Here is a 26,195-nt window from a genome sequence, read left to right on the forward strand (position 1 = left end):
TAATAATAATAATAATAATAATAATAATAATAAACCACCCTCTGTTGGAACCCCCTAATCAGGGAGAAATAATAATAATAATTTCCATATGGTTGACTGCCGGCGACTACTTTTTCACTCCACCTCGCATATTCCGTTATTTCTAATCTAGAATTCCTGAGATCCTTTCAACACTTGCTGCCTTTTGGTCACACGCAAAAAATCGTGGGATTATGTTTCCATAGTTTGACTTTCGTTTTGGTATCGATGTCATCCAGGAACATTATCTGTCGCCCTCAACAATTCTACTCTAATTTGCTATTCTAGCGAAGTTTATGTTGTAAATCTCACCTATTGAACCTATGTTGGTCCACTCTACTGTCAGGACTCCGTTTGTCACGTTCGTTGAGCCATCCCACTCTTTTTCGTGGTGGTGCTAAGTCTCTTCGGTCTACCCGGTTACGAAGGGGTGGGAATCGGACGCTGTCCCTGTCCGAAGGTGAGGCAGGTACGGAGCTAAAGTTGCTCTGAAGACTCGCGTGGCTATCCGTACGAGGTTCTCGATCACTGGCTGGTCGGGGCCTTTGAGAGAACAGACGATCCTCACGATCACTAGAGAAGAAACAAAAAGCATCACTACAAATGCCATATGCACCACCTCCCTGTCCCACTTATGGCACCTTTAACGCTGTATTGGTACTTCTCGTGACTATCTTGAATGTGTACTAATGGGCAAACTGGGTAGTGTTTTTCTTTAATTTCAGGTGTCGTAGTTTAAATGTTTCAATTAAGGGCCATTCGAAGTTCCTTATGTGACAATAGTTGACGGTCTGCAAAGAAAAAGTCAAATAAAAAAGGTGGATGTTATCGAAATTTTAGAGAAAGAATTTTGGTAAATTATTTCTGTCCATTATATCCCGTTTTAAGTGGGGCATCGATTACACTAGCCAATACGATTTTTACCTCCAAGAACTGAAATGCTGTTTTAAACCAATTTTTATGCAGAGATTTCGAAAATCACCATGATAGTTTCACATCACGTCACAGCTATTAAATATAGAGGGAGTTACGTTTTACCAAAATATGCGCGTAACTACCCAGTAATATATGACATACTGATTTATTTTAGCAGATACGAGGGGTTATCAAAAAGTTCGTACCCTGACCTAGATAAAATAACAGTAAGAAGATGCCGTTTTTAATATAAGTTGTGTACATATTCAATAGTAATATGTGAAATTTCATTCCCGTAGGTAATCCTACACCAGAGGTGGAGCCTGGAATCTGAGGAAGGACGCTATGGTTGACAAAGTGGAGTATCGAGCAGTGATCAAGTTCTTGCATTTGCAGGGCAAGAACGTTCAAGAAATTGGCGAAAAAATGAAAGCTGCGTATGAGCAGAATTGTACATCCTATGACAGTGTAAAAAAGTGGAAACGAGAGTTCATGTGCGGTCTTTAACGAGCCAAGAGAAGGAAGGCCATCAACATCCACAGACAGTGAGACGGTTGCAAAGGTTAAGCAGCTGGTGCTGAGTGACAGACGTGTGACAATTCATTTCATCGTAAATGCAGTGGGAATTAATTATGGGTCTGCCCACTGTGATCATCTGCACATGTCTAAGGTCCGAGATTCTGAAGAAACCATTGCGTGGACGCCGCTTTGATTCGTCTCAGGAAGTCAATGAAGTGGAATCGTGGTTTCAGGCAAAAAGTGCGGACTTCTATGATCAAGGCATTAAACAACTGATCAACAGATGGGAGAAATGTGTTACTAGACATGGAGGGTACATAGAAAAGGATTAAAGTTCCTGTGAAGTTTCACTTTTCTAGGGCTATTATTTCTAGGTAAGGGTACGAACTTTTCGATACCCCCTCGTATAAGCTAATTCTCTTAATTTTAGCAATCGATTCTGGCCTCGGTTTTCTGGTGGTAAACATAATCAGACTTCTACCTACGGTTCAAATTTCGATGCAACAATTTACAATTTGAAGAGAGCACACAGTGTTTTTGGTGAGGACTTTTGTAGGCTGTGGTAAGGTTTTCCAAGTATTAACTGATTGTGACATGTTCTCAGATTGTAAATCTATTCTCCAAACATAAATAGCTCCTCGAGAGTAGGAGGGTACGGCCTGCAACCCTTGGGGTAGCAGTAAAATAATTTCTGGCTCTACCTGTCGATTCGTAAATATTTTTCCTTTCAGTGTTTTCACATGAGTAGAACTAATAAGTTGCCACGTCAGTGTACTCTGTAGTGATAAAAAATGAATTTGTGTTGTTTTTATATTGTAGTGTTCAAAACTGAATTTACGTTTTCAGAAATTCATTTAGTGCTACAATGAATAAGCAGACACATAGGAAGTGTATCAATCATCCAGACAATTTTTGTTGTTTGTGGACGGTTTACCACAAAGACTCAAAGTAAAAATAGCTGTGAAACTACAAAACTTTCGTATTATTTTTATTTCGGATGTAAAATTGGTGAACAGGACAAACCTTGGATACCTCACAAGTGTTGTATTACCTGTACGACAAACCTTAGGAAGTGGTTACATGGAAAACTCAAAGCGTTACCTTTTGCAGTCACTATGGTTTGGCGAGAACTATCTAACCACATTAATAATTGCTATTTCTGTATGACAGATACATCTGGTATGTCTATAAAAAGCAAGCACGCTATAATACATTCAAATATACCTTCTGCAAAAGGTAACGCTTTGAGTTTTCCATGTAACCACTTCCTGACGATTTGCCAGCACCAGTGCCCCCCAAAACTTGGGATAACAGTAGCGGGAAAGATAATAGTGATCAAGTTCAAGTTGAGGATTCCCCTGAAGCCTCTACTTCACAAGATGTCGACTATCAGCCAGTAAGATCAGTTAGTGGGGTACATTTAATCAAACAAGATGAGTTGAATGATTTGGTTCGACTTAAAGTTGTTGAAAGAACAAGCTGAACTGTTAGGTTTTAGGATACAGCAGGGGAATATACTCGCAGTAGGAACAAAGATTTCAGTGTTTCGAAATATTTTGCTACGGAGGACAGTAGATGGTTTTGCAAAGACAAAATTGGACTTCTGAAAGAGAACTAGATGTTGTGAGTAAGTCAGATGTATGGCGTTTATTCAAAGATGCCTCAAAATTAAGTTTAAACGCAATTTTTCTTCATAATGGCAACGAATTTCCATCAGTTCCTGTGTTTCATTCAGTTGGACTTAAAGAAAGTCAGGAAAGTATGTCTAAGGTTCTGCATACTATAAAATTCCAGGATTATGTTGGAACATATGCAGTGATCTTAAGGTCGGTTTGCTTGTTGGTTTGCAGGGGGGGTTTTCACAAAATATTGTTGTCTTTAGTGTTTATGGGAAAGCCGTGCGACAGAAGAACATTATGTTGTGCAACACTGCGACAAGCAGGACGAGTTCATACCAGGACATGTATGTAAAATATACTCCTTTAGTGCAATCAAACAAGGTTCTTCTTCCACCCCTGCACATCAAACTTGGATTGACGAAAAATTTCGTGAAGGGACTAGATAAAGAAGGTAACGGATTTGCATACTTGAGAAGTATGTTTCCTAATTTAACATATGCCAAACTTAAGGAAGGAATTTTCGTAGGACCCTAAATTAGGAAACTCCTGCAAGACGATGTGTTTGAAACCCAGTTAAAGGAGGTTGAATTGGCAGCCTGGCGATCATTTAAGGCGGTAGTGCATGGTTTTTTGGGTAATAGGAAAGAAGAAAACTATGAAACGTTGGTGTCTAATTTACTCGAATGCTACAAAAACTTGGGCTGTCGGATGTCGTTGAAAATTCATTTCCTTCATTCCCATCTCGAATTTTTTCCAGAAAATCTGGGAGATGTGAATGATGAACAAGGGGAGCGGTTTCATCAAGATATTTCCACGATGGAAAAGCGGTCGCTGGGATCCTGTAATGATGGGGATTGCTGCTGTTTCCTTGTGAGGGAAAGTAAGCAGGAATACAAGAGAAAATGCCTTAGTAGCAAACATTTTTAAGGACAATTACAGGTATGCTGATTATATATTATTGAAATATAACTATTTCGCTATGATTTATGACATTTTTTCCGAAGTTAAATAAGTTATAGAGAACGTATAATTTTTTTACACTTGTATTACAAACTTGAGTTATACGTATATATTCCTTTATTTTAATATTAAACGTTGGTACATCTTTTGATGTAGATGCGAGAGAGACTTTTTATGGTGATTTTCGGAATCAGCGCGTTTATTTCCCCCAGAATCACATATTTTCGTTGCGGTGGTATGGCAAAAAAAAATTTTGTTGACTAGACACATTCATAATACAACCAATGTAGATAGTGTTCCTTACGTTCTCTGTGCATATCAGTTTATTTTTCGTCAGTTAAAACAAAACAAGTCGAATGTCTCCTTCCGCAAAATTCGATGATGAAATATGCAGTTCTCTGTCAGTATGTTAACAGTAAATCAAACTTAAGTTAAGTTTTTTTTATCAATATTGAGACAAAACCCAAATGTGAAATATTTTTATTCTCTTTTAAGACTAGTGATATACAGGTGCCATCGTATGGGCTGCACATATGCAATGCATGTACTGTGTTGTAATCCAGGCCCACCTGATAACAGCCCAACTGAGTCGTCTTCGCAATTGAAGGAAATTCTTCAGGGATATTTTTCAAATCGAAATCAGCTACACAGTGTACCAAATCGATTACCTGTAACATCTTACAACTAGCTAAATACTAAACCCGGAAAGTATTATGAGTTGCTGTGATATATGAGGGGTGATCGTTTACTTCGCGGACTGGTGCAAGATCTTATCTTAATTGTCATCATCATCTGAATCTTCTGTGTATTTCTCCTTCTCGAAATCAGCATTAGCATTAGTAGAGGTATATGATGCCAGAAAGTGGGGCTTATATAGCATCAGCGGGAAAAAAAACCCTTCCCATTTCACCCATCCATCCACTCCAAATTTTTGTCTAGTTCTGCCTTGAAATTACTTAAAGTTGTTTAAGTTCCAACACTGCAACAGATGGAAGTTTGTTCCAACTATCAACCACCCGCTGACTAAAGGCAAATATCTGCACATATATTCTACAATGTCTTCTCTCAATTTGAATGTATGCCCCCTCAGGAGAGTAATTTGAGCAAGAGGAAAAATCCCATCAGCATTCAGCTTGCTCAAACCATTCAAAGCCTTATACACCTCAATCAGATCACCTCGCAGGTGCCTAGTCTCCAGGCGTTGCAATTTTCAGAACTCAAGCCTTTCTTGGTAACAGCAACCCTTTGTTCCACTCACCAGTCTTTTTGCCCTTCTCTGTACTCGTTCCAGCAGCTTCACATCCTTGCTAAAATGAGGCCTCCAGACCTATATGCAGTGCTCAAGGAGTAGAAAGACCATTGCCTTATACAAGGGGACAATCACCTCCTTATTCCTGCTAGTAAAATTCCTGTATATTATTGACAAGGCACCATGAGCTACCCTTGCTGCCTGTCTGCACTGCTCAGAAAACTTCATATCTGACTGCACAATTACCCGTCCTTTTCATTCTCCACTACCCTGAGTGTATGACGGATATACCCCGAGACGATATACCCTGAGTGTATATCGCCTGTTCAATCCATATGTAGTACCACCTAGTTGGTACTTTACTCCGGGGTTACTGCTACCCATATGCAGTATTTTACATTTGTTGATGTTGATCTTCAGTTGCCAACTCTCAGCGTATCTCCTCAACTTTTCTAGATCCTGTTGCAGTAGCGTACTATCATTACTGTCATTAACAACCCTGCCAACCTTCGTATTGTCTGCAAACTTAGACATTAACCCTGATATACCTTCATTAATATCATTGATAAATACCGAAAACAACAATGGGTCCAGCACCGAATCCTGGGGCCCTACACTAATAACATTAGTCCACTAAGAGCAGTGTCCACTGAGTACCACTCTCTGCCCACTCAACCATCCTTTATCCATTGTAGCAACTTGCCCTTAACATCATACCGCTACAATTTATACAGCAGTCTTCCATGTGCAACAGTATCAAAAGCTTTCCTGAAATCCAAGTACATGATATCAAAATTATTTTTTGCATCCCATCCAGTTCCTTTGTAACCATATCATAGTATCCAATCAAATTTTTCAGACAGGACTTTCCCTTAACTTGTGTCTGAACTTAACTGCAGTCTGGTTTAGATGACCTGCATTACCTCTTTAACCAGTAACTCCATTATTTTCTCTGGAACAGAAGTTATACTAACAGGACTGTAATTACTCGTGGTCACTCTGATCCCCCTTTGTGAATTGGGGACACATTCGCACATCTCCAGTCCATGGGGACCTCCCCTGAGTCCAGGGAAGCTTTCATAATTATGGCTAAAATACTCTCCCTTGAACTTTACTCGCTTTCGCTACCCTAGTACCCACGCATTAAATGCTTCTTGCAAACATTTTTTCGAAAGACTGCGAAGTGCTTCCGTTGTGGCTCTGCAATTATCGTTATATCAGATGCCTTTCAGAGCTTTATTCAGACGTGGAAACAGGAAAAACTCATACGGGGCTATGTCCGATGCATAAGGGGGATGTGGCAGAACCTCGGCACCTATGGCAGTGATCACTGCCTGTGCAATATTACTCGTATGACATTGTCTTGATGGAAAAACCGTCACACAAGAAAGTTCGGCCTCACCGGAATATGGCCATCCTACCAAGACGCTCATTGCCATACGCTTCATTCATCTCTTTAACTGTTTCCGATGCATTTAAGCTCCGTCTGACACAATAACGAATCACATATCGCCTGTTCAATCCATATGTCTGACACGATAATTGCTTCAAAACGATCATCAGTAACACGCGGCTAAAAGAAAAAAACTCTTCATGCAACAGTAGCTCGACAATTACTGGCACGCGCACACAGAGTCTGCTCAGTAGTGATCAGGGAGAGCCCTTATAGAGGCAGTTATGGAAAGTTCGTGTAGTAAACATAAAACCTTGCACTAATCCTCGAATTAAATGATCACCCCTCGTAGATAAGCAATGCTACTTGATCATGGCATTTTTCATTCAATGCTTGTATGCAGTTTCGAAAATTTAATTTTGTTTGTCAGTAGGTGGAAAAAGCAGAATGAATATCTAGCAAATCGAACATCGTTCAGTAGTCAAATATTTGATCCAAGAGGGCAAAGATTCTAAACAAATCCATGAAAGAGTGATTAGAGTGTTTGGGGATGAATCACCCAGTTATGCTACTGTTGCAAGATATTCGGCAAAGTTCAAAGGAGAATGGGAGTCATTAAGAATGATCTGAAGCAATCTATTCTGAAACAGTTGCCTTTGTTGAAGAAAAAAAAATAGAAAGTAGAAGAATTAAAGTGTTTGAGCTTGAAAAAGTACTTAATATTTCCAATGGAAGCATTTTAACAATAATACATGAGCATTTGGGAATGTCTCCATTTTGTGTAAGATGGCTTCTCAGAAACCTTTCCGTCTATGGGTGGATGGAGTCATCAAAAGGAAACTTAAAATTAATTCTTGCTAATCCAGAGAGATTTTTATTCAATTTAGTTGGTGATGAAAATTGGCTACATTTTTATGATCCTGAATCCATAGAAACCCTGCAGTGGAAGCAAAAGGGTACCCTGCCCCGAAAAAGTTTCGAATTCAACAAACAAATGGAAAAGTTCTGGTCACAATTTTTTGGAAAAAGGGTTGTTTAGTTAATAACCTTACACCTAAAACTTGGGTCATCCGAATTTTCTTCTCCATGACAATGCATTCGAGCACAAAACCCGGGTTGCACAGGTAAAATTCATGAATGTGGATTTGAACAATTAAACCACTCCCCATAAAGACAAGATCTGACCAAAAGTGACTATTATCAGTTCAGAAACCTCAAGTCTCATATTTGTGGAATTCATTTTAAAGATGATGAAGAGCTAAAAGCAGCAGCTGTGGAAGCCAGGTTCGATGCCCAACCTGAAGAATTTTTGGGGGAGAGGGGAATTAAACTCTTTGCTGATTAAACGTAATAAGTGTAGTGAACTTTGGGGTGAATACATAAAAAAAAAATAAATTGTATCTATCTTTTATACTCCGTTCTCCGAACTTTTGAATTTTGCTATAAGAGATGGTGGTTGATATGATGAGTGAGGGACGTTAAAAATCAGAGTATTGTATAGCAAGAAATTAAAAGAGCACCTAAAAGTGTTTTCAGAAGGTCATCCTTCATTCTCAATATCATTGAAAGTCACAGGACATGCTCCTATGGCAATTGAAGACATTTCTTCAGTTATGAGCATCGCCTGCAGTAAATCTGTGACAATCAGTGTATGCATTTTTAAAATTTTGTCTTTTGTACGAATAATTATTTTACCATTGCTTACCTAAAAAGATCTTACCTACTTATGGGAGGCAAACTGTCAGAACTTTTATTCCTTCCAAGGTTGTTGAGCTCCATCATACTTTCACTGGATCCTAGAGGTCTCAACCCTAGCACAGAGCTTGGCTAAAAGAGTAAATACAAAATATCGCTTCTTTTAACTACTGATTACATTAAGTTAAAATACATAAAGTTAAAATAGCAAAATTAGGGATTGACCTAGAAAAGTATAAGGTTATTACATTTTTGAATTGAATTGATTGTGGTAAATCTTTTGTCTACTCCATTTTCTTAACCAAGGTAGCAGTAATTAACGTAGGGGGAAAGCATGTTCATATTCACTATCATAATAACAACAAAGTAAAATATAAAAACATTCAGGCGGAGAAGTGTTTAAACCCTTTTTTAAAAATGCTTCCATGAGATTCTAAGTAATATTACCATCCTTGAATTAAAGAAATAACACCTACACGGTATGGATTGATGGTCAGATGTCTGGTCACCGATTCACGGCCACTGTTAAGGTCTTGCATTTCTTGTTGGTAGATACGGTACAATTCGGACAGCTCCTTCCTTGTTGGAGCTAATAAAATGAAGACCAAAGTAAATCCGTTATTACAATTCAGTAAAGATGTAATTTATCGTTAATGAGGAAATCATGATTAGTCAGATAAAAACGGTGGCTTAATCTAATACTTACATTGTTTTCCTTTTCCTGATACCAAAGCTAGAAAAGGCAAAAACAAATTCATTATGCATTTATATTTTGATTTAGAAAACTTAAAAAGAATGACCCATAATATACCTAATTAGTATAAAAGCTTACCATCAATCAGTGCTCTCTGCTTCGTAATGATTTCGTCACACAGCTGCCTCTGTCTGTCATACCTGATGATCATTAAATCTCTCTGTCGAAGTTCGTGATCTCGTAGCAACTGATCGGCCTGCATCTCCATTTCTGGAACGGTTATTAAGGAAAATACAATTTCAGATTACTCCAGGTAAAATCCCTGGTACAGAAATGATTCTTTTAAGGAGCCTGATATACTATTGAAAATAAAATTCTTGCAACGAGGGCCACTGAAAAGTAAGCCTATTAGATCATACCTAAAAGGTTACAACTAGCTTCTTCGTGTAGCTGATAATCCAAAAAAACAGGAGACAGTCCAAATAAGTAATTTTTCCAAAAACACCTCCAAAGATTCATAATCCAAGACATTCATAGTCCAAGCATCACAAAACGGTACACCCTTCACAGTGAGAAGCAGTGAGAGTGAGATTGAGTAGTACGAAATTAATGATACTGTAATTCAGCTTGTTTATTAGAAAAAGTTTTGAAGTTTTAAAGAGTTCAAAGATCTCACTGCTTAGTGAGATCTATAAAAGGGCAGCCGCATGAGAAAAGACCTCGAATACGTAGGCTCCAAAGCTTGGCCACCAGACATCTTAGAGGGGGAACTGATTGAGGTGTATTATAACATTCTAAAGAAGGATTATTAAAATGAAGATGAAATTTTCACTGTTATACACGATCCTAGAACTAGGGGCCATAAATTCAAATTAGAGGAAGAAGTTCACAATGAATCGTAGGAAGCTTTCTTTCAATCAGTGAGTATTTTACATTCTCTGGTATTGAAACTGAAACACCTTGAAGGAAGAGGAATACAGAGATTATGCTTAGAGTAACTACAGTAGAGAGTTAAGGAACGTACGATAAAAGTTGCAGATGCTAATGTGTGTGTGTGTGTGTGTGTGTGTGTGTGTGTGTGTGTGTGTGTGTGTGTGTGTGTGTGTGTAAGACATTTCATGATACAAAATGATGATTTCAATGGACAGATTGATCTCCATTATAATACAATGAGCTAAGAGTCTCGGAATGAGTCGGTGTCGATTAGCCTCCTGTAGTATTTCCCATCAAACTGATTGCACCTGGTACTGCAGAATATCTGTGTCCTGTGCTGGCTCTTTTATTATTTTTATTATTATTATCTGTTTATTTCTCTTACGAGACACCCATGGACAGCACGTGGCTAGAGGGTGTGGTTACATTATATCAGTATTTACAAGCATATTTACATGAACTTATTTACAATATTTGGAGATGAGAAAACACAGAATATGTGTTAATGGATTAATTGCGAATGGTTGTTAAATGCTAAATATTATTATATAAATTATCAAATTAGTCTTCCTATTATATTTGTACCTGCAGGTACACATTACCAAAGATTTCTGTCCTATACATTTTGTCTGTACATAGTTTCTCTGCATCTATATTTAAATTATTAATATAATTCACAGTATTTGCTGGGAAAAATCTCCCCAGAGAGTCCAATTGAGTCAGTTGGCACATGAGACTTGGTTCTTCTCTGTTTATTCTCGGTCGTGTCATCCGAGGGCGAGTGATCACGTTTCCCACTTTCGGCGCATCTGTTCTCTCCGTTAGTAGCTTTGCCAGAGTTAAGATGTTTCTGGTTGTGATGATATACTTCCAGGGTGTGATATCCAGATTGGCAGACAAGACCGCTCTTGAGATGGTAAACGGTTTCCCGGCGATCTTGTTTAGCCATCTCAGGAGCCAGTATTCTACTCCTAAGAAGGCCTTGATGTTGTTCTCGGGGGCCGATGACCAGATAGTCGATGCGTACAACGGAATCGGTGTAACGCATTTAAGGATGTATTGAATCATGAGATGAGGGCTTCAGAGACCGGTGAGTTCTTGTCTAGTGCTCCAGAGTGCTGCGTATGTCTTTTTCCTAATGCTCTGCAGATGGCGTTCAATCATAGCCCACACGTGCTCGATGGAGGTGAAACCCGAGGACCTGGGCTAGTCAAGGCAGTATGCACATACAAGGAAAACATTCAGACGAAACCGCTATGGTGGGCGTTGTATTTAATAAATGATGTTAGGCACCCCAGTAAGAAAGGAGAGAGCGGCGGATCCCAGAATCTCGGCGACAGAGTGGCGAGAAGTCAGACTGCCGCAGGGCGTACAGTATGGCTTTCATCAGTGGCGCTAGGATGATTCATTCACCACCTCATCGACACCGGTATCGTCACCGTCCTCCCCACACCGGGTGGAAAAGGCCTGGGTTCGAATCCCGTCGATGACGCGAGGAACTTTAATGGGCTTTTTTCACTCCGTGGCTGAGTTAGTTGGTCTCAGGCGTAGATAGCAAGGTTTCTCTCCCCAGTAACTGGGGTTTTTTTCGTCCAGCAAAACAGGCAAATCAACCATAGAGCATACGCAATTTACAGACACAAATACGGGTTAATGTATTTAATTACGGGAAACCCTACAATAATAATTTGATTTTTTTGTATGTGTCTGTCGTTGAGCCCTAAGCAGAAGCGGTATTCATCGCTGATGATCACTTGATGCCATTCTATATTCCAGGTGACCCCTTCAAGATGAGCAAAGGTCGAAGATAATCAACGCAATGGCTGGCATGCACGATCCCCTTCTGCCAGCCGGTGCAATGGTGAGAAGGGTGATAGGATGACAGCCAGCTGATACGTCTGAGCTAGTAACACAGTGACATAGTCACTGTCCTTCCACACCAAGTGGAAAAGGCCCGGGTTCGAATTCTGTCAATAATGCCAGGAGCTTTATTTATTTTTTAACATATATACACAACAGGCATGCGCCCAGTTAACGTGTAATAACAGAACAAAATTCACAAAACATAAAAATAAATAGTAGAATAATACACTTTGTACAATGATTGTTCATTCAAACGGGTAAAGTCCAATTCACTGAAATAAAAAAGGTATTCATGACGTCAAGTCCAGCGCCATGAAAAATCGCAGACAGCAGATTGCTGCAGGAGACATCATCACACACACACACACACACACACACACACACACACACACACACACACACACACACACACACACACACACACACACACACGAATTAATGAGGACAGCTTTAGCCCAGAATTCATCCGTCAACCAGTCAACCTACTCCAAATAGTTCTGTGAAACTGTTTCTTGTTCACAGCCATATCCAAGTCAAACTTGTTCATGAGTGCCAATGTTCTTTTGAAGAAGGAGTTCCTGGATATCTCCAATCTAGAATTACCGATGTGGAATGTAATCTTCTGTCTAGCAGCCACCGCTGGAGCGTGAAGGTCAATATAGTACAGAAGCTCCGGCAGGTAGGTTGAACCAGCGAAGATGTGGTACAACAGTTTTAAATCAAGAACAGTTCGCCGAGTTTCCAGAGATTGAAGCTTGAAGTAGGAACAGAGATTCCGGTAGAAGATTCTGTGGTAAAACATGGGGTTACGTCTGGAAAGATAGTGGATAAATTTCATCTGGAGCGATTCTATTTGCTGTATCAAGTATGCATAGTGTGGGTTACATATAGGAGAAGCAAACTCCAGTATAGGGAGTACAGTTGTTTTGAATAGGAGCACAGAGAACTGAGGATCTTGAAATCTGTACGTCTGCCGTTTAATGAAGCCAATTTGTTTTTTCGCTTGGTTTAATATATTCCAAACATGTTTATTAAACCCACATGCAGCGGTAAAAGTAACTCCCAGAACCCTAACTTCGTTAACTCTGGAAATCGGCATCTCCTTAATGAATATTGATTAACTAAAGCCTTAGTTTTCCTGGAAGCTGCAAAGGAAATAGAGCTGCATTTGCTAGGATTAACTCCAGACCATGGGGCTTTTTTTTCTTTTTTTTTTTTTGCTCCGTGGGGCGGCACCTGGAACGTCTGTTCAACTTCGCCTCGTGTCTCTGTAAAATGGCCAGAAATCTGATTGGTGTAGATTTGTGTGAGTAGTGTGATGTTCTGTTGTTGTGTTCTGGCTACTTGGCTACCCAGAAGCATCAGTCACCTGGAGAGATGATTCTGGGTACTCCTCCACACCACTCGCTCCATGGCTAAGTTAGTCGGTCTCAGGCGTAGATAGAACCCCCCCCCCCCTCCAAATCGGGTTTTTTGGTTGGGTAAGGGCATTGCCGAGGCCGCGTTATGTCACGGAGTTGGATATATTCTTACTGTGTGTACGCCATATGCATTTCATTACTTCATACATGTCTCCAGCTCGCCTTTTTACTTTACTACTGAATACAAATACGACTAGTCAAACTAATAGAACTAACTTAACTGCGAAAAGGTCTAAACTTCCCAAAAAGTTCCCCATTCAGTTCACAAATATACATGCAACTTCAGAAGTTCATATCAATCATGACAAATAAATGTAAACAAGAGATACGAGTCAAGAATTAAGAGAAGTGACACATTTTTACAATTTGGCGTCGTGACACATGAACCATGTCTCACAGAAAAAAAAAAGTTTTTAGATTTGACGACTTGGTCTAAATTATTTTTCAAATTATGTGGTAATAAGAATTTTTCTTAATAGCTAACGAAGCAGCAATGGCTCAATACGTTCTACGTTATAAGTAAATTAATTTAGAAATTGAAGATTTACCTCTATGATGTCTTGTAGAACACCTCACTACAAGACATAGAGGTAAATCTTCCATTTCTAAACTAAGAATTTTTTTATGATCATACATATCAGTATACTTTAATGAAAAGGATACTCTCCACCTCCAGCTCGTGTACCCTCGTTAACAGGTTTAATAATTCACGCTGCTCTTCGCTACTGGCTCTTTCTGGAAGCGACTGGAAGAAAAAATTATAACTGTACTGAAAATACTATTAAGTTGACATTGAAGCAATAATTAACGACCTCGAGATATCTACTGTTCCTTTAGTCTTCCTCGTCACTTAAAGAATTAAGGAAAGGGCACAGATGGGGAAGGAGCATTAAAAAATATCACAGTCCATTTCGATTCTATACTGCACTGTTAAATTTATTTCTGATAAATTAATTTATAAATAATAAGAAACCTAGTCCCTTTCGCATTCTCTTAATTTCACTCCACCCCCGTTGTAAGTAGTAAAGCGTTAGATTATTTATTTTGAACACGTTTTAGCTCTCTTAACGACAAATTGCACACAATTATTTTATACCAAAATATTTTTACACAACCAATTCTTAATGAAATTATTACAAAGTCCATCCTCATTATCTATCTGTCTTGTGATTTTGTGTGTCTTACCTCCGTCAATAAGAATGTCCTCTCCTTACATTCTTTGTACACTGCTTCAGCGTCTTCTCTCAGCATTAAGTACTTTTGGTGTTCATCTTGAACGTATTGCATGTCTTCCCACGCCTGTCTCACGTGTTCGGGCTGATTCTCATCGGGTTGACGAGCAACTCTGTCCCATCGGCGATCTGAATGGTTCATACAACGAATCAAAGATTATAACAGTGTTACCAGTTCATTTCCCATCTAGGAACAAAGAGAGTTACCAGAGGGCCATAAACACCAACAGATCGAACAGAAAAAGGGCCGATAATGTCATTGATAATGTTGTATCTTATCGCTTGTATCAATATTCCTCCGCACTTAAAAGTTTTCATTTTTGTTTTTAAACTCAAGGCGAAATGTTGAAATATTCATTTATAGCTGGTGCTATGGGACTGCTATTGCAGGACTACACCTGAACAAGTCCCAGCCTGCATTATCACACTGTCGTCATCCTAAATAATGGTTCACTGGACCAGTCCACGATCAGCGCCATTGAACAAATAAGTTTTATCATTTTTCTATCTTTAGATTTTGTGGATAGGCCGATGTTTGTTGTCTTTGGACCTCAGGCAAAATTTATTTTCGAGAAACTAATTTAATTAAAAATGTAAAAAAGGTAATTTTTTAAAAATGGAATCGATGAATAAAAACAAAAATATGATGGGCAAATAAATTGAAATATCTTTCTAGAAAAAAAAAGGCCAACTTAAACTATATATTTCAAATATCAATAAGTAATAATAAACACAAATTTCTGTTCACGGATCTTCCAAATTACAAGCCCAAGGGCATTTCTTATCTGGTTAACTACGATAGGCTCTTGTGATGCAGACAGACTCGTAAAAATCTTTGAAGTTCATCGTAGAGAAGTCCAAAGAAATCTATGCGCCAGATGGTGTTCATCGATTTTTTTCATTGGCCATATATTTCTTCTATTCCAAGAAAAAAACATTTGGTGCATAAAAAGTTGAAGTTTCTTTTTAATCGTGCCTTATAAAGAAAGGTTTTAGAAGAAATAAATCCAAAAGCAGCATACCTATATCTCTGCTTTCCACTTCCTTCTTGGCTTTCTCAGTCTCCCATCTGAAAGAGCGTTAATTAAATAAATTCTTATTAATTACTGGAAACACCAAATTCAAAAGTAAAGTAATTACCACTTGGTGATGTCTAATATTTAAACAGCTTGTTTTTAATTATTATACAGTATTGCGCAATAATTATAGTTTATTGTAAATAAAATTTTATTTATTTAGAGTCTACTATACATAAATTGCCGTTTACAAGTATGGTACATATCTGAAATTTTAGTTTTACTATTATTATCTATATTGATTTTTTCCTAGGTTGATGGGATGTTCAGATAATCGGAATGCCTTATCTTCTGAAATTCTTGAAGCAAATTTTACTTCCAATATACACAGCACGTCCTCAGTAGATGTTATGCCATCCTTCCAAAAAAACGGGTTTTACTCCAAACCACCGAAAAGATTATAGGTAAATCTGAAAATATTCATATACAATGGAATTCGAGATTCCATTAGGGAGCGTCCTATCAAATTCATCCATCCATTTTCAATCATTCAGTCACTTTATACTAACAGAGATGAAATTACCTATGGTGATAAGACCATTCAGCAAAGAGACAGAGCTATAGTAGCTATGAGCGTTAACTAACGTCCATAAAAGGTATCGTATTCTTCAACAGTTATCAATGGCAATAAACTCGAGTACATCAAATTGCGTGGCCGGCCTTTTCACATAAGCTAAAATCCAGTTATAAATCCGGAGGCGGGGGAGGGGTACAAAATTATCACTCGTTTGGAAAGGTCTGGATTTGAATACCATCGGAGAGTGAAAGAATTCTTAAAGATTTCTTCAAACCGATTGCAGGCGATCTCTGAAAATCCTATACTACTCTAGTAGCATGGAATGACAGGAGATTTGGAAAATGGAAGAAATCACTGACACAGAAATCGAATAGGTATATAGAATTGTCTGTCCGCCTGTGAACCTTGGAACCTTTCTCTATATGTTTTATTCTGAAAATTTCAACTTACAGCAATTTAAGTCCAACGCGTGAGCAAGTTTCTTGTGTCATAAACCTCCTTCATCCCACCTATGGATTTTCTTAAAGGGATCACTATAAAAGAAAAAAAAAAAGAACTGTATAACGCGGTGGACTGTAAACCGAGCTGGCTTTTTCCAACTTTCACTTTCACTGTCCCTACAATTCCCCGTCCCCACATTTTTACATTTCACGTCTTATTTTTATTTTTTATTTCTATCTATCTATTTATTTCATCTTTGTTTTATTCTTTATTTTTATTTTTATTTGTTTATTATTATGTTTTTTTGCTGGCCTCCTTACCCTTCGCTCGAGGCGGATTTTGCTATGGCCTGGGTTTGTGCTCCCTAGGTATGGAATCGTGGTATCCTCTGGTCTTGCACTCCACCAGTGGATGCAGGATGTTTTTTTCTTTTTTCTTTTTTACTTTTTGAATGATCCCAAACTCGTTTTGTGCATTCGATATGAGTTAGTCGAGGTCTGCTACAGTACATGCGTAGTTATGGCCCACCTTCCCCTGGGGTAGACGGACACTGGGCAGGCTTTCCAGGTGATCTTAGTGACAAAGTGGCCAGAAACAACTAAACAACACATAGACACTGTAGAAACATAACATTACACACATTTCTGGCCTTTTACAGAGTTCTGTATTCATCACAGTGTACCAAGGCGGAGTTGAACTCAGGCGAAGCCCTACATAAGATACCATACATGTGGAACCAAATCCAAAAACATGGCAACTATTTCTCAAAAGACCTGTCCGAAAACTAGAGAACATACTGCGGAGTTTACGATGGAACGAGTTTTGAAGAAGCTTAATCTCACAAAATGCCCTGGAATTGATTTAGTCGAGAATATATTTATAACGAGGTTCTATAAAACGTTACCTAATATCCTTTTATTAATGTATAACAAATGTCTAACAGAAGGGCTGTTTCCAACGCAGTGGAAGATTGCATTATTTAAGTTAGTGAGAAAACCTGGGAAGCCACCTATCTGAACCTAAATCATATCGCCCTATCGATCTTTTGGCAAACCTTGGTAAAATCCTTGAAAGGTTAATGGCATTATGGGTAACCGACCTACTAGTGCAGCAGGATATGATATTGCCTCAGCAATATGGGTTCATTCCTGGGAAATCCTGTGAAGATTGTCTAGTGGCACTTCGAATGCATATTGGGAATTCTACAGCCAAATATGAATTAGCAATGTACGTTGATTTCGAAGGGGCATTTGATACTGTTTGGTGGGAGGCAGCGATGGCTCAGTTAAGAAACGTTGATTGTTCCAAGGAATTATATATGCTTTTCAACAGTTACTTTTCAAATAGATATGTGCTAGTGAAGTCCAAGCACTTTGAGCTACGAAAACAGGTTGTGAGAGGGTGTTCTCAAGGCTCCGTCTTGGGACCCCTTATTTGGAACCTAGTCTTACAGAATTGGTTGGTTCGCACATTCCCTGGTTGTAAGGTGCTGGCATTTGCAGATGATCTGACAATTATAATTGCAGGACGATCTCGCTCACTCTTAGAACAGAGAGCTAGTAGTGTGCTGACAGACTTAAGTTCTTGGGCTCAAAGCTTTCAGCTTGCTATTAGTCCTTACAAAATTAAAATGATGTTATTTAAAACAGCTTTAGATATAAATCGACCTCCTCAGATCAAGTTGAATGGTGTACAGTTACCTATGGTCCTTGATACCAAATACCTGGGAATTATTGTGGACAGTAAGTTATCATTTCACCGGCACTTATTATATTTAAGCAATAAAATCAGGAAATTTTCTGGTGCTATCATTAGAATTTCAAAGTCTGACTGGGGCCTATCACACAAAACACGGTTTCTCTATTACAAGACAGTATTCCTCCCTATAACTACGTACGCTGCAGGAGCCTGGTTCCATAGAGTTAAAATAGCTACGTTTCGGGCTAAACTAAATTCCATACAACGCATCATGCTTCTTGGTATTCTAAGAGTGTGCAGAACGGTGTCCACTGCCGCGCTGCAGGTGTTGGCCGGAGCGCTACCCTTGGATCTACATTTGTTGTATCGTGGTTTTTGCTACCGTATTAAGAGGGAAATTCCTACAGAACTTTTTGATATAGAGATCAATATTCGCTCTGACTGTAGAGGCGAAAAGAAAAGATGTATGAATGAAATAATCAATTTATGGCAGACAAGATGGGATACCATAACTACTGGAAGAGTGACCAACTTGTTTATCCCGAACGTGACTTTTCTGAATGATAAAAAAAGTTCGCAATTGGTTTACACCTAGTTTACAGTCGTCATTTTTGTTAACAGGGCACGGGTCAATGAATGAGAAATTATATGCATTAGGACTAAGTAACACGGACCTTTGTTTTTGCGGGGCCAGGGAAGGCTAGCGGCACATACTATATGATTGTCGAATATATGACAATGCCAGGACAGCGATACGTGAAATTCTTGAGAGTACAGTATAGCTCCAGGAGAAGAAGCTATATTTTTAAGAGACTGTAGTAAGTTTCAGATGCTCCAGGTATTTGCTAAAGAAGTATTTGAACTAAGGAAAAGTATGATTCCAGTGATACAAGGCTGATCAAATCCATCTGGCTGGAGGCATCGAAGTGTTTTTATGCTGCCGTTCTTAATGGTTTTCTTTCTTTCTTCTCTCTCTCTCTCTCTCTCTCTCTCTCTCTCTCTCTCTCTCTCTCTCTCTCTCTCTCTCTCTCTTCCCTCCTTCGGTTTTATCCCCTTTCGCTTTTGGTATATGCGTATGTATGATTGTGTATATATGCTAAAAACCAATATATATATATACTTAGTATATATATTTATTTATTTTTATTTTATTTTATTTTTTGTTATCTTAGTTAAAGTTAATTATTATTATTCTTTTCCTTCTCTTCCTTTCGGGTTCCCCCCCCCCCTCTGGAGTGGGCCCCAGAGAAGGAATTTTTTTTTCTTGTTGTCTCATACTCTGAGACCATAGGTGTCCCATCTACTGGAACTGGCCCACCTTCCCATGGTGTGGACGAGTACCCAGAATCATCTGTCCAGGTGACTGATGCTTCTGCGTAGCCAAGTGGCCAGACACAACAACAGAACACACACAGAATACACACAAACCTCCGTCACACACATATCTGGCCCATTTGTAGTGATACTGTTCTTCACAGAGATAAGAGGCGGAGTTGAACTGACGTTCTAGGAGCCGCCCCTTACATAAACACATGTCCACACGTGTCCGAAAACATCCTTGTGTCATCTCTAAGCAAGATGACCATTATGGGCTCCCAACCGCAAGGCTTCGCAGCATGGAACTTGCTGGATATACCCGGACATACAGAACAATTCACTGATAACAAACTTAAGAATGGACCCCGCTTCTTTATTAAGAAAAAGAAAGGGACTAAAAGGCAAATATATCTATCAATATAAAGGTAGAGTGTACAACTTTTTACTTGTAAGAAATATATGTTGAATTTTGCAAACAGCATAAGTCATTGAGGTTAAAAGAGAATATACGGAACAAAATGAACATCCAACCAATGTCTTGATTATTTTGGAAAACTTTTTACCACGTTCAATAAATTTTGATAGAAAACATGTCCGATTAAAACTCTCCTAATATTCTCCCGAGTGTCTGTAATTGTTATACAAGAAACGCAGTCTCCAGAGACGAATCAATAACCCAGATAATGATGTTCCATTTCGCCAGCAGTGCGTAATAATGCCCATAATACAGTTTAATAATCGAGTCAGAATTTCGATTCGGTACTTGGGGTGTAGTAATAGTAGTTTGGCAGAGAGAGAGACAGCGAAATAGTCGGAATATTTCCCATTCGTATATTGTAACTAAAAATCGAATAAACGCAAATAAAACCATGACTTGGCTCGATACTCACTCATTCATGACTATGTTAAGCCTGTCAAATTCTATTGTCTGAGCCAAAAGGACATTGTCGATCTCCATCAGCCTTCGTCTGAAAAAGAACGAATATGTGAGTTACCATGGTTACTAGCTATCTAGCTGACATAAAACACTTTTTTTCATTTCGGTACTGTTACTGCGTGCTTTCTGGAAGTAGGATGGGGGAAAGTGTTTATCATTGATTAGCCACCCACCTGATTTTCATCTGTGCGTTAAACGAAGATATCAGTTCCCGTTTCAGCAGCCTCATGTCGTCTTCACTGAGCATCTTATCTGTAAAAAGAAAACATTCTTAGTCCTTCGCCTGTCGTTTACTCCAAAGCTATATAACATGTCAGAAAAAAGCTGCGACTCTCGCTGACCCTTCCTCGCTTTTAAAATCATCTGCAAATCCACATGTATGCTACTTTTTAAATAGAGTTGACAAGTATTTCACTTACTGTTCCCTGCTCTTGTATTTCTGTGGGCTTCAGACCCTACTGGGTCTTGCTTTTTGATTTTTTGATTCAGCCGCTGAATTTCCTGCCTGAGCTCAGAGATGATAGTTTGATATTGAGCTATATGGAAGGAGACATCGGCAATGTTGCTCCTCACCTGATTCACAAAGAGATAAAAAATTTTCCCTGTTACATATTAATCAATTTAACTAACTTCTTAATTATTCTATCACCAGCTCACAAAATCGTGGTGTGAGATTCGTCTTTGTTGTGAAAATAAGGAAAACTCTTAAATGATTATACTTGTAAAGCTGCTGATATCTTACGCTAGTTAACTATAACTTAATTTTTTTTTCGTATGCTGATCTTAACTTAAAATCCTTGAACTTAAAAATCGAATTCAGCGGTAAGAAAAATCTTAGAGGCAGTGATTAAGAGTGAAATCCAGGGACATTTAGATAGATATGGCATTCTGAAGGGCACACAACATAGCTTTGTTAAGGGTAAATCATGCTTAACTAACTTAGTAGACTATTTTGACACAGTTGCTCGTGAGTTGGATTTAGGGAATTATTTCAACATATTTTATTTGAATTTTAGCAAAGCATTTGACTTGGTCCCTCATAAGAGGTTACTGTATAAGCTTGAGCAGGTTGGAATTACTAAAAAGATTCTAAGATGGATTGCTGGGTGGCCGCTGGGCAGAAGGCAGAGGGTTGTGATTAGTGGATATTCTTCCGATTGGTGTAACGTCAGGAGTGGGGTTCCTCAAGGATCGTTCTTGGACCATTGTTGTTTCTCATTTTCATAAATGACATCGACGAAGGGATAGAAGGCGTAATGTCAAAATTTGCAGATGACGTAAAGATTGGAAGAGTCATCAATGATCAATGCCAAGCAGGATGACTTTAAAAGACTTCAAGGATGGTCAGAGAAGTGGCAACTATGTTTGAATTCTGCTAAATGCATGGTCTTACACCTGAGGAACAGCAACCCACAAATAAATTAGTGAGGTTAAACTAAAATTTGGAACGTAGAACTTGGTGGGGTTGAATTAAAAACAGTGGAGGAGGAAAGGGATCTGGGAGTTACAATACAGGCAGATATGAACTTTTCTGAGAAGTGTAAACAGGCAGCCAGAAAAGCCCACGGTGTCTTATCGATGATATATTGAACGCTATCCTGAGCTGGGGAGGTCATAATCCCATTATATAAGGCAATTGCAAGACCATTTGGAATACTGTACTGTGTTGAAGTATGCGGACCTCATCTGAAATAGACATCGAACTTCTTGAAAGGTTCCGAAGCTGGTCAACTCTGTGAGATCGGCAGTAGGGCGACCGTATGAGGGAAGACTCCAATTATGTTTGAAGAAATTTAAAGAGCAACTGGATACTTATCTGTGTGAGGATTTGTATTTTCTTATCTATTTCGTTTTATTTTTTTAACTCCTAAGTACAATGCCTCAACAGAATTCTAAATACGAAACTACAAAAGGGCAGTTTCATGATTTCAGTTTCAAATCGAAATCATGATTTTCATGATTTCGATTTGGCATCCCATCTTCAGACTAAGTGGTTAAGTTAACATTAACAGCTACAGCTGACCATTTACAGAGAACGCCAATCTTAGAGGGAAAGGAAGTGTCTTTATTTTTTATTTCTATTAGACCCTTTCTAATTAGCGTGGGCAATAACAAGAGCCTTAAAAACTGACACAGTTTCGAAGCAGAAAGTGCTTGCTTGTTTGTGAAAGAGTGAATGCAGACTTCACCCACCTTGTTGGTGATATTTTTGGCACGGTCGGCATATACGAGAGTGTTACGGGACTCTTCAAAGTGGATGTCAGCAGGACTAATGTGAGCGATCATCACAGTCTGGCAGTTACCGGAAAGGGGTTCTTTTAGTAGTCGAGTTAATTTGCTGTCCCTGAAGTTTACGTATCGGGAACTTCCTTCAGCTGTAAAAAGAATAAAATTAGTATTGCATTATACGATACCTCAGTGAGTAAAATAATGACAACTCAAAAAACTTCAACTAGTCAAAGGTCATGCTGGATTAAAGTGGACTTACACAGGGCATTTATGCAGTTTCCAAGCGCTAACAGGGACTTGTTGATGTGAGCACCTTCAACCAGCCTCTTTCCAGTGTTCTGAAAAACAGCATTAAAGATGGTTGTTTAAAAAGTATCGCTAATAATGTTAATTTTATCCAATTTCTTAGTGACATCAAATAAGGCACAATAGCTCCTATGTTCCAATAAATTTAATTTTTTAAGTTTAATTTTTAAGTAAGAAAGGAGAGTTAAAAAATAATAAGATCAATTCTGCTTAACAGATGCGCATGATGAGTAATACCTGTGTTTGAGCAGCCCTCTCCGAACCAGCCAAATCCACCATGTACAGTTTACCATCTCGAATTTCTTGTACTTCATCTCGCACGTGGCTTTTCCTTTTCACGTGCACCATTAACAGCGCATGCGAACGAGATGAGGCTTTGTTCGCTCCTGTTGGCTCTTGAGTGCGCTGTTTGTTGCCTTTTGTAAGCAGCTTCATTACCTATGAAAAAAGAAAGTCAATTTATGTGGAACATAATACATAATTCAACAACAAAAGTTTCAGAGTGGTTTCACTACAAAAAAAGAGGAACTTTAGAATTTTGAGTTGACTTACGTCTTCAGATGACGTTGTGGATATTTCCGACAGTCCCACTACTTGGTGATTACCCTTCGCATCTTCTCGCAGCTCCAAATGACCGGATGGTGGATTGAGGAGGTCCCTGATGTTCTCATTGTAAATCTAGAGAAAATATGAAATGCCAAGAAGAATGCTGGTATCGAGGTAATACGAATGTAAACAAGTTTGCCATACAATCAACACACCATCTTCAGAATCAAACATTGCAACATTGCTAGACTCAAGTTTCTGAATTTCAGATTCTTTTATCGTGGAAATATACTGATCATGTGATACCTACCTCCAAGTAAGACATGGTGACTTCGTAATTCTTATTGTCCTTATTCCTATCCACCACTCGGAACAAGTCTTTTAAGGCTCTCACCATGATTCCAGGATCGTCGTCTGTCCCTACCATTGTATAGGTCTTCCCAGATCCTGGAAGAAACAAGAAAGATTAATGGAAATGGAATATTCAAGGTAACTTACATTTTCCTATTGGAACCAAACTATATTTGCATAATAATTACTGATTGGGATAAGATATAACAACAGCATAAATGGTGTCTTCCATTTACCATGCACATGAACTCATCCACGGGCAAGTTCGAGCCAGGGTTTAATCCTACAATTTATTTCACAATCGTACTCCAATAAATATAAACATATAAAACAACAGTATCCACTCTGAATATTGTTTATAACATAAAATATAAAACGCGTAAAAGGAAGTTATTTACCTGTTGCTCCATAAGCAAATACAGTACCATTGTAGCCATTAAGAACATTTTCAACTAATTTCAGGGAGGTTTTTTCGTAAACTTCTGCCTATAAACAGAAAAAAATGGATAAACTTATCCATGTGCCTTCTATCTATGTCCAATTTTATAAATTTTTATCAATCTTTTGTCATTTTGATTCTTTTCAGAAACAAATTTAATTCGAAATAAATAAGTTTTCAACTCTTTGAGTTAATCTAATTTCTTTAATATTAAATATATTGCGCGATAAAACGCAAGAAAAATAGAAAACATAATTTTCCCAAACTAATTTTAATCTTCAATGTCCTTCTATAGATATATCTTCCTTCGCAGGTTTTTGTAGACATAATAAAATAAAGGTGTAAATATAGGTCAAAGTTTTGATATATCTTCGTTCAATACCTCATAGATTTTCTTTATTTTGCATATTTGAATAAATATTTTAAAAATATTGCATGGATAATAATCCTAATAAAATATCTGAAGCCCTCGTGAACGCTGGATCTCAAAGCGAGAGCACTTTTTGTCTTTTCTTTCTGTTCCCGCTCCATACTGAAGGCATGCGCCAATCTAAAAGTCCCAAGAGGAAATGCGTTTGCAAAGCTGTTCCACTTCTGTCTAAATATTAATGATATTTAAGACATCGATCAAAGAATAGATAATTAATTCTTTACGATCTGCTATTGTCATATATTCAAATAGATCATTCCAAACAAAGCAGCATCTGAAACCCATTGTCCTGTTCCATTATTCATGATCTTTAATAAAAATAGCTTCTGCGAAAGATATTGATTATTTGACCTTCAGTATTACTCTACGTAGACAAGAGTGTCCAGGGTTTGCCTAGCAAAAGGTTTGGAGTAAGGTAAAAAGTAATGGTGTCTGAACACTTTCAGACACCATTACTTTTACATTACAGTAAAAGGGAATGGAACACTTCCCTTCCAGAAGTCCATGCGCCATACAGGGAATTCAATTGGAACAGCACTTGAGTCTATCTCGTTTATTTTCAGGGTTAGACTCTTTGTTTTTTGACCTTTTTTTTCTCAGTGGGAAAGTTGTTCTCGATCTTGAGTATACTTTTGAAAAATGTAACTGATTTTATTTGAAAAAAAAACCAAAAATAAAGGAAAAAGGATTCTATTTATGATTACTTGACACTTGAAAACTCGCACGAGTCGATTTATTTGACCATTTTCGTTTACAGAGTTCATTTTAGTTCCTTCGGTTGGAGAGTGTGGCCAGAATTTTTTCTGAAGAGGGAATCACCTACGTTGTGATGGCCAGGGTTTGCCTAGCAAAAGGTTTGGAGTAAGGTAAAAAGTAATGGTGTCTGAACACTTTCAGACACCATTACTTTTACATTACAGTAAAAGGGAATGGAACACTTCCCTTCCAGAAGTCCATGCGCCATACAGGGAATTCAATTGGAACAGCACTTGAGTCTATCTCGTTTATTTTCAGGGTTAGACTCTTTGTTTTTTGACCTTTTTGTCGTATTTGGGGGAAAGCTTTGAATATTAAAATTAAACTAATTATCACTGTTCAGATTTTACGATTTATAATTTTTAAATTCTGTCTAATCAACTGCTTTTTTTTCTCAGTGGGAAAGTTGTTCTCGATCTTGAGTATACTTTTGAAAAATGTAACTGATTTTATTTGAAAAAAAAACCAAAAAAAAAAAAAAGATTAATATAAATTCAAAAAAAAAAATTTAAACCCAAATACAACAAAAAATCACACAACAGTCTACACCTAAAAATTAAGGAAACAGAACCGTAATTTTAAAGAAAAATATTGTGTGTATATACAAGGTGCAGCTAAAAAGAAACGAGAAATATTTTTAA

At 38.1% G+C, this 26,195-nt stretch overlaps 1 protein-coding gene across 1 annotated transcript in view; it reads right to left on the reverse strand.

Moving 5' to 3' along the window:
• Nucleotides 1-26,195, reverse strand: part of LOC150076669 (kinesin-like protein KIF19) — a 47,843-nt gene that overhangs the window by 13,438 nt on the left and 8,210 nt on the right. Inside the window, exons 2-18 of the mRNA XM_090386601.1 lie at nt 24,328-24,415; nt 23,889-24,025; nt 23,585-23,710; nt 23,270-23,470; nt 22,986-23,064; nt 22,691-22,872; nt 20,917-21,070; nt 20,671-20,749; nt 20,451-20,528; nt 15,534-15,580; nt 14,465-14,640; nt 13,943-14,024; nt 9,201-9,332; nt 9,075-9,101; nt 8,845-8,957; nt 8,394-8,500; nt 331-591 (exon numbers count right to left, since the gene is read on the reverse strand). Coding sequence (XP_090242727.1) covers nt 331-591; nt 8,394-8,500; nt 8,845-8,957; nt 9,075-9,101; nt 9,201-9,332; nt 13,943-14,024; nt 14,465-14,640; nt 15,534-15,580; nt 20,451-20,528; nt 20,671-20,749; nt 20,917-21,070; nt 22,691-22,872; nt 22,986-23,064; nt 23,270-23,470; nt 23,585-23,710; nt 23,889-24,025; nt 24,328-24,415 — 2,069 coding nt within the window. The remainder of the gene's footprint in view (nt 1-330; nt 592-8,393; nt 8,501-8,844; nt 8,958-9,074; nt 9,102-9,200; nt 9,333-13,942; nt 14,025-14,464; nt 14,641-15,533; nt 15,581-20,450; nt 20,529-20,670; nt 20,750-20,916; nt 21,071-22,690; nt 22,873-22,985; nt 23,065-23,269; nt 23,471-23,584; nt 23,711-23,888; nt 24,026-24,327; nt 24,416-26,195) is intronic.

Source organism: Mastigoproctus giganteus, chromosome 12 (assembly GCF_048544385.1).
Source record: "Mastigoproctus giganteus isolate SK-2022 chromosome 12, ASM4854438v1, whole genome shotgun sequence".
Lineage (NCBI taxonomy): Eukaryota > Metazoa > Arthropoda > Arachnida > Uropygi > Thelyphonidae > Mastigoproctus > Mastigoproctus giganteus.